The following is a 9,609-nucleotide window of genomic DNA, read 5'->3' as shown; positions in this document are numbered from 1 at the left end:
AACGTCAATACATTAGCTAGACTAATAACTATTATATATTAATAGAGCAATATTTACAAGATCTACATATTACTCATAGGCTATTTGTTACAATATTAGACTTGAAAGAGTTAAATAGAGGGAAACACCGTAGACATCATTGGGACTATTTTTAGCATCGGTGTTATGATGCTACAGCATCCCCAAACAGTAACATTATTGATGAGTGTACGTACTGTGTTTACTAATGTGCCAATGTGGTTCTCTTCTTGTCTTGTTTACTGCTTAGTTCGTTACGCTTAACAGACGTAACACTAAAATTATTTTAGGTCTAGATATATAGATCTAGATCTAGATCTATTATTTGTACTGCTCGTTTTTTTTAATAAGTAAAGTAAGTAATATAATATATTAGGGAGGCTCACTAACTTAAAAGCGTCCTTGGTTGCTAACCAGAACATGGCGTAAGGATCGGACCATGACTTCCGGCGAGTTTTTCGACTTAGTTCCAGAGACCTTCTTAGAATTACTTTTAAAAATGTTTATCACGAGTAAAATGGCGGGTTTTCACGTTATAAAAACATGCTATAGGTGGCAAGGCTAAATATGCCAGAAAAGCATTTTCAAAAATTGCTTTGGGGAATGTAGGCTAAATTTAAAGTCGGTGTCATTCAAAATAATATAACTTTTTAAATATAGATCTCCCTATCACAAAATTGATTTCCAAAGTAAAGCATTATTAGTTTTATCATTCTATGAAAAAATAAATCAAATATCTTCAACACTTTTTTTTATATGATGTGTCCAAAAAATGACAACCAATTTTTTTTATTTTTTTTGACCACGTGACCGCTATTTGAATGGATACGTTTACCTGGCATGGTTTTTTATTTTGCTCTTTTGTACAATAAAAATTGTTATAAAATTAAAGAAATAAAAGAATTCAAACATCACTTCTGTCTTGTCTTTTTTAAAATTTATTTCTGATGACATTCTCTTAATTTTTTTTCCTCTATAAATATATCCCGACGATAGACGGGCCAATTCTACTTTTAGGAACTCTCTTGTGAAAAAAAATTAGATCTATTTCACGGTCACTTAAAAAGTCAAACCCTTCAACTTTTAACCAGGTTGTCATGGATGATCCGTCATATCATAGCTGTGAGTGACAAAACATTTTAAAATTCAATAATTTAGTCTAAACTCGCTACAACCCCCAAATTAGTGCCTAGAGGATAAAGTATGGACGTTTTTTATTCAGTTGTCATGTTTAAATTGAGAATTGAGTAGATTTCACATATAGTAAGAAAAACTATAATATATCATATCTGTTCTCTCTGTTCACTTAATTTTATCACATAGCCATAGGGTATTGTATTTGTATTTGTAAGCTCCGAATTCATTAAAAAATTATTTTGGCACAACTCCAAAGTAACACATTTTGTGTGTGTCGCTTGCTGGGTATCCATAGTAATAATGATATGCATGTACTAGATCTAGATGTTTAGAATCTAGATCAAGATGTGTAAAGCTAGAATAAATAATTTAAAATTAGTTTACACTACCACTAAAAGTACTAAAACTAAAACTGAGTAAACCTTAGCTATTAGTCCAGACCCAGTTTTAATATTTTAATTTGAAGTTTCCATTTTATTGGGACATCCAACACTCCACGACATACAAATGAATAACTAACAACACAACATAGACTAGATCTACATACTGATCATAGCATAAAAACATGATCATACTCATAGAAATATAATACTGTAGGCCTAATGCCTAATAATACTCAAATATTTCTACTTAATTATATTTATAGTAATATCTACTCAGACTGTATCTCAGAAAATACATATTTTATTACATAAATTATAAAAAGATATTAGATTTCCACTTTTTAATTATTAAATTATTTATTATAGTTATAGGCCCCTAATTAATAATTATTACAATAACATAATCCCCCAAGCCCTCAATTCCTTAAAATGTGTTTAAAATTAAGAGAAATTTGAATGACCAAAGTATAACGAAGTATAAAATCTAGAAAAGACATCAAAAATAGGTCTGTTTTATTCCAGTCTTGCAGCATCTACAGTGTAAATTGTAAAGTTGAGTCGTCACATTACACAGAGTCAGGTAATGAATTCTAACAGTAACAGCAAGAGGTGCTGGGTGGGGGAGGGGGGGGGGGGACTAAATACTTTTAGAATAGATAGAACAAATTTAAAAATAATTGCCCTCTGGCAATATTAAATGAAAATGTGCTGTAATACCAGTTGCTGATATATATTTTTTCCCATATGTGCCAGATGCATGGGACAGATGAAGTAGAGTTCGTCTGCTTCAGAGACCTCGGCATATGAAGGGATAGTGTGGTTAGCCACACTTAAGTGAGTTGGGTACCTATCTGAGCTGGGTGGACTTATGGATGTTCTACTTGCACCCGGATTTGAACTTGAGACTTTTGGGTTAGCAGGCTAGCTCTCTACTTCTAGCCTTTGCTGTCCCATGCTATTATATGTAAATTTTCCCAAGTATACAGTTTTCATAATTATGAAATATAAACTTTATAGAAATGAAAGAAAAAAAAACCTGATGATATTTTCTATTGTTTTCTTTTCAGTTAGTAAAAAAAAAAATTTAAGCTAGCTTAAACATACATGTTTTGAATAAGAATCTATAATTCCTGTCTGCAGAAAGTATTATGTGTCACTTGCATTCACTTCTTTTAACTTTTATTTACAGTCATTTTTTAACATGTCAGTATTTCATTTTTTTTAGATTAAAAATGTCTGAACATTCAAATACACCACCCCCACCCTACCCTGGAAGCCCAGAAGAAAAAGGTTGTTGAAGGCTGATGAATTTTTTGCTTAATACATTATGTTGAATTTCAATTTAAAATGGTTTTACATATTTGTGTTAACTTGATTTTATTCTTTTAGTGTTTTTAAAGTTTTAATAGCATTTCTATTTTAAATATATTGAACCTCTAGACCTCAGAGCACTGTTTTTTATTTTAAAATAAATTTTTTTTTAAATTGACAGGTAATCAAGGATACCCACCCACTGATGGATATTATCCCCCTCCACAGCAGCCTGAGTATTATCCACCTCAAGGAGGCTACGCACCCCCTCAAGCAGGCTACCCACCCCTTCTAGCAAGCTACCCACCCCCACAAGGTGACTACCCACCCCCACAAGGTGGCTATCCACCACCTCCAGGCTACCCACCCCTTCAAGCAGGCTACCCACCCCCTCAAGCAGGCTACCCCCCGTACACCCCCCCTCAAGCCAAGACAGCTACTGTGGTGATAAATGAGCCTCGCTTGACCCTGATTAAGAAATTTGGCCCTGCCACTGAACGTTGCATGTGTCCACACTGTAAAGCCGATGTTTTGACTGCCATTCACTACGAGCCGGGGCCATTTTCATGGGTCGTCTGTTTTATCCTCTGCATAGTCGGGTAAACAATTTTTCCTGATTTCACAACACAACAGAATAGTGGTTCTTAACCTGGGTTTGATCGAACCCTAGGGGTTTGGTGAGTCTGTCTTGGGGGTTCAATGGAGGTCAAGACGCACCTGACTTCTATGATTCACTATAGGATTTTTCTCATTGTGGACGATAGAACTTTTAGGAAGGGTTTGGTGAATGTGCATATGAACCTGTTGGGGCTCGGTACACCCAAAAATGTTAAGAACCACTGAGTTAGAATCTATGGATGTTCAAATTTAGGAAAACATCTGCCAGTACATTTATCATCTTTTCCCCATTTGTACCCATCCTAGACACATGGGGCAGATGTAGTAGAGTTCATCTGTTTCAATGACCTTGGCCCAGCTGGTTATGTTTCCCTAATGTGATTCAGGTACTCATCAGGGCTTGTTTGACTCTGGGACATTGACAGGCATGAACCCAGGACCTGAACTCAAGCCTTCCAGGATTAGTAGTTGTAAACTCTACTATCCAACTGTGCCAGTAGATTATATAAATAATAAGATCATGTATTCAAGAAGTAGAGTATATGAATACTAATCATAAAGTCTCGAGCAATGTTCCCTCTAAGGGAAAAAAGCGTTCAACGTGTATTTTGTGTGCGCTGTGTTCTATGTCTTATACAAGGATATAAGTAATTTACAAAATCACTGCACGGCCGCGCAAACCGATCAGCTTAGAGGGAACACTGGTCTTGAGTCAGTTCATGGGCTCTAGTTTTTAGGAAGTCTCTATGCATACCCAGATGGATATCTGATTTGAAGTAGGAAAGTAACTTCTAAAGACAGGCATTTTGCATTCATATACTGTAAAAGTAAATTAAGTTCCCTTTTCAAACCTGACAGTCTATAGGGCAAGTGAAGCAGAGTTCACTTGTTTCTGTGACCTCGGCATATGAAGAGATAGTGTGGTCAGCACTATGCCCAGCCGCCTATACTCTCCCTAATATGAGTTAGGTACCCATCATAGTTGGGTGGTCTCATGGACAGTCTACCGACTTGAACCCTGATTTGAACTCGAGACTTATGGGTTAGCAGTCCAGCTCTCAATCACTAGGCCACTCCGTCCCACTGTAGAGAGAAAAAGATACCCACTCTACTTTATCTACCCCGTGTACCATTGATCTTTATTTAATTCTAGCTAAGGCAAACAAAATATTTCTATCACATGGTTTGAAAATCTAGTAGTTCAATAAAGCTATCTAAGCCGAAAGTAAAAGAAATATTTATTTTTGTCTCTATTGTTTAAGGTGTGATCTGGGCTGCTGTTTAATACCTTTGTGTGTTGAGGGCTGTCAGGATGTCATTCATACCTGTCCTAACTGTCACCAGAAGATTGGTAGATGGAAGCGTTAACAGTTCAGATGTAAAACGTCTTTCATTCAAATGTGCTAGCAGGTTGTAGGATAAATGTGCTTTACTGTAAACAACTTAATACATGTGTTTATCTAAACTTTTGGCACCTGTATTATATTATTGTAAACAAGTTAATAGATGTAGGTATCTAAAATTTTGGCATTCCTGCCGTATTACTTAAACAAAATAATAGATTTATCAATCTAAACATTTATTACCTGTATCAGTTTACTGTAAACAACTTAATAGATGTATTTATCTAGAATTTTGACCCTTGTATCCTATTATTGTAAACAACTTAATAGATGTATGTTTAAACTTTTGTAACATTCTGTAGCTATTTTGTTTAAGCAGTTAAATTAGATGTTGTCTATAACTTAAGTCTAGATTGATATATGTGAATTTAAATTTTTGAGAAAGTTTGGATTACTATAGATCAGCTAAAAAACTAAAACAAAATCTATTGATTATTTTGCTAGAAAGTTTCTCAGGATTTGTCTTGTACAGATGTGGCATGGGCTGTTGTCTGATCCCAGTTTAGGTGGACAACTGCAAGGACGTGATTCACACCTGTCTTACTTGCCAGCAGTAGATTGTAAAGAAGGGCTAAGAATATAAACTAAGACTTTGCCAGTTTGGCTGTTGTTTTTTTTTCACCAGCAGATTGTAAAGAAGGTTAATGAATATAAACTAAGACTTTGCCAGTTTGGCTGTTTTTTTTTTTTCACCAGCAGATTGGAAAGAAGGTTGATGAATACAAAGACTTTGCCAGTTTGGCTGTTTTTTTTAGCAGCAGATTGTAAAGAAGGTCTATGAATATAAACTAAGACTTTGCCAGTTTGGCTGGTATTTTTTCACCAGCAGATTGTAAAGAAGGTCTTATGAATTCAAAGACTATGCCAGTTTGGCTGTGTTTTGTTTATGAGCTCAGTTTCTCTGACCTCCATGAATGATGGGCTTAATAGTGTCATACAGACTCCAGCCTGTCACCCAAAATTATTGCCAGGTGGACTAGAATGTCTATGCCAGTTTCAATAGTTTTGCTTCCATTCTTTTCTTAACATGCTATACACATGTTGTTTATTAATGCTTACACCATATTTAAAAAAAAATAATTTATTCCTGGGGAGGGATATTTGTTCAGGTAATATCCTGAATAAGTGATAAAACTTAGCTCTCTGAATTGTATTTTTTACATCAGAGATGGAATCTGATATTTTTACTGTATTTTTCTCAATACTCAATTCTCTTGCCTGCGCTGCTGTGATTATCTCTTGCACAGCTCCTTGTCATTGTCTTACTGTGAGCTTCAACTGTCATTGTAGCTTTGTGGTTCTGGCATAAACTCATATCTTGCTGTATACTGCACATCAGGTGAATTTCTCTGGCTGTCTTACCAGGTGATTGGCTACCAATGGCTGCAGAATTTTACAACTAGTCTGGTCATGCTTGAAATTTTCTTGTTATGAAAAATGTGGATTACTTTTGTGTTAATAATTGTAGAATTTAAAATGTTTCACCTAAATTATTACTTGTGATGTATGTTTTACTAAATAAATGTATCAGAACTAAATTTTAAAGCAGGATCTTTACTCTAGAGGTACTGCCAACCCTTAGGATAACCTAACCTAACTTAACCATATAATCCATCAGAAAATTTTTTTTTTTCTTTGTAGCAAGAAATATCTTTTTAAAACTTTTAAAATCTTGTAAGCTGAACAAAATTAACATTAGAGTTCTTGTGATTTTACTTGATGTGTCTGTTGATTAGTTCTTTTGTTAAACTCAGTTATAAAATTATTAAATATAGGTATCTCTACAGAATACTTTCAGAATCTCTTGATTTCCTAATTTAATAACAGGTTCAAAAAGATTGTTTTAACATTTTTATGCTAAGTACAATATTTATTTAGACTTTATACCTTAAAAGAAATATGATAACGTTTATCACAGGATTGCCTAGTCTTTTAATCAGTCTGTGATTCCTAGCTAGCTTTTGTGGAGTTGCTACTATTGCTGTTTATGTGTTAGTCTCTGTTGCTATGTGGTACCTGTGCTAGTTTTTATCTTGTAATTCATACAAGTATACACTTTTATAAGTCCAACAAATTTAAGACATTTAATGGCATTTTTTTCCCACTCATTTTATTTCCATGTAAAACAGACAGAAAGTACTTGAAAGCTAATGTCTGTTCAAATTATATTTTTTTACCTTGTTAAATGATTTATAAACATTTTACAATTCTTTCAATTTACAATTTATTATTAGTATCTGTTCAATTTAAATGTTGTTACACATCATTAATAAACCTTTGTTTTACTGGTTTAAACATGTAATTAGGGATAATTTGCTGTTTTTATTCCTCCTTTTTTGGCTTTTGTGTATTTATGTATTTTTTGTAATATACATGGAATTCATTTTACAGTTTTTTGGCAATCATTTTATTTTTTTACAATTTACAAATAACTCCAGTGATTTTTTTTAAATTTTATATTATTATATTGAACAGTATTAAATGTTTTTTTTAAGCAAAACAAAACCAAATAAAAACATTTGAATGTTATTGCTGGTGTTCAAATATGGTGTCACACATTATTACTTGAGTTAAAGCTGGTTTGCTACATCCTGTATTTGGTGAGTGACAGTGAGTTTACTTACTGAAAGGTATTACATAATGAGCTGAAAATGTATTTCATAATGTAACATTTGTTACATAATCAAGTGATTTTGTTTTGTGCGCCTTTCCATTACAGAAAAATCTGAATTGTCCAAATAGTCATAATGAAGCTGCTAACTTCGTGATAGAATGTTACAAGGTAATCACATTGACAAATCGAATTTATCACATACCAACTCTTACAATTTAGATGAAATAAGGAAGACAAACCATAAAATAATCCTGTGACATGTTTCTAAATAAAAGGCATCTGCCCGGCATAGAGTAGAACCGTGTACCAAATTTGATGGTAGTACCAAAAAACAAAAATATAAGCCACTCACATATAGTTATTTTATTAATTGAAGCCAATCTCTAATACCGGTAACCCAGGTTTTTTTCTTAACAAATACTTTCTAACGAGTTATTTCCCTTGGTTTAAAATACCTGGCCTACAACAGGTGTGAAGGTGTATTATATGGTTTCTGAAAAACCGTTATTAAAATAATTGTTAATCCTTATGTCCTACTCATGTTGTCTTATCAAACGAACGTGTCCTATATTACATTTTAGCTTTTAAGTGTTATTGTGCAGCACAGACGTATGACGAAAAGGTCAAGACCTTCTGTTGGCTACGAGCGATGTTTATTGAAAAACGGAACATTGCTTTCTTTACTTGCAAAATTATTATATAGACCTATAGGTCCACATAGATCTACGGCTTAAATATCAAGTGTTTTTTTTTTTTGCCCATCAGCATAATTTCCTATTATGCTCTTTTATAATTAAAAATAAATAAATAAATTTGCCTCCCCCCCCCCCCCCCCGTGATTACATTGATGATTACATTGAAATAAACTTTGTATACAAAACTTACATTCACATAAATATTTTAACGGCACGGGAAGACACAAATATCGTGACCTAGATTAATTTCTTTTTTTTTTCTTTCCTTTTTTTTAAAAAATCTGTTATGTGCGGCTTTTAATAGCATTCGAATTTGTTTAGTCTTAGCGTTTAGATTGTCCGTGTGATTTCGTTGAGTTTACATCTTTTATTTAATGTCTATTCTGCCTGAAACATTTGATAGCTGCCCACATCTTATTCAGCTCAATGGAAAGTATTAGCTTACGTAATAAGTTTACAGACAAATTTATACATCTATTTCCATATTTAGCCAGTAATCATTGGACCACCAAGTGCACTTGTAATCAAATATTTTCATTCTACGAGATAATAACAGAATATTAGTTTTTTTTTTTCCTTTTGTTCTGGCTAGCAGACAAGATTATATCGCATAAAATAAATACCGGCTTTTCGATTGGCTGAGCGAGTTTTCCCGCGGAAAGGGCAGGTTATTACGTCGAATTTTCTAGCAACGGTATTATAAAGGCTTATCTCAAAGAGAAGTCTAGCCCTGTCCGGCTATTTTTAGAGTTCGATTTTTGTCGGATAGAAGCAGACAGACTCAACTCTTTTATTATTTGTAAACATCAGTCGTCGGGTTCTGAGCAGCAGGTACGCTAGGGGGAGCCACTGGATTGCTTGAATCCCTGCAGGCTTTCTTTGCGTGAATCCTGACCTTTATCGTGAGCATAAAGTATAAAAATATTGAGAGAAAAACCTATGATTGAATGATTTTTCGTTTCACTGTATTTTCTTGTCAATAAATTATAATATTCTGTGAAGTGAAGTTCTCTAGATACGCCATCACACTGCGAGGAGATAAAGAGATTTTATTTTTATTTTTTACATGTTATGATATTAAAAAAAATTCGTAAGAAAATATGAATGAAAATTATCCCCTATTTTCTAGAATGTCACGCATTAATTTCTGACCCTTCAAAGAGGGGTGATAATGCGGCAACAAAAAGGCGAAATAAATATTATGAAAGGAGACAAAAAACAAACCCTGTGGGTATAATTAAACAAGGGGATAACTTTTAATAATAAAAAAACACTTTGAAAGAGAACTATTAAGTAATAGCCCTACATGACTTATGTCCACTACAAGCTAAAATACCTGCCTTGAAGTAATTAATCTAATATTGTGGCCTAAATTATTGAATTGAATCACCGAATCAAGCCCAATATATTCAGGCAGATGATCTTATAGC

General features: G+C 33.6%; 1 protein-coding gene across 2 annotated transcripts; it reads left to right on the top strand.

Moving 5' to 3' along the window:
* The first annotated feature begins 228 nt into the window (after positions 1-228).
* LOC131943974 (cell death-inducing p53-target protein 1 homolog) lies at positions 229-7,202 on the top strand. 2 transcript variants are annotated; one of them, XM_059304396.1, is made up of 5 exons: positions 229-373; positions 2,061-2,118; positions 2,764-2,828; positions 3,031-3,448; positions 4,730-7,202. In XM_059304396.1, the coding sequence occupies exons 3-5, from the start codon at positions 2,771-2,773 to the stop codon at positions 4,833-4,835; spliced, it is 582 nt and encodes a 193-aa protein (XP_059160379.1). In that variant the 5' UTR covers positions 229-373; positions 2,061-2,118; positions 2,764-2,770; the 3' UTR covers positions 4,836-7,202. The 2 variants fall into 2 exon arrangements, with proteins under 2 accessions (XP_059160379.1, XP_059160380.1); XM_059304397.1 differs by lacking the exon at positions 229-373 and having other exon boundaries at positions 2,045-2,118.
* The last annotated feature ends 2,407 nt before the right edge of the window (positions 7,203-9,609 follow it).

The sequence above is a fragment of the Physella acuta genome, unplaced genomic scaffold (genome assembly GCF_028476545.2).
Source record: "Physella acuta isolate Inbredline_101_S28 unplaced genomic scaffold, ASM2847654v3 ptg000474l, whole genome shotgun sequence".
In the NCBI taxonomy this organism is placed as follows: Eukaryota; Metazoa; Mollusca; class Gastropoda; family Physidae; genus Physella; species Physella acuta.
Note: the sequence above shows the minus strand (reverse complement) of the source record. Positions and strands in the feature narration are given on the sequence as shown.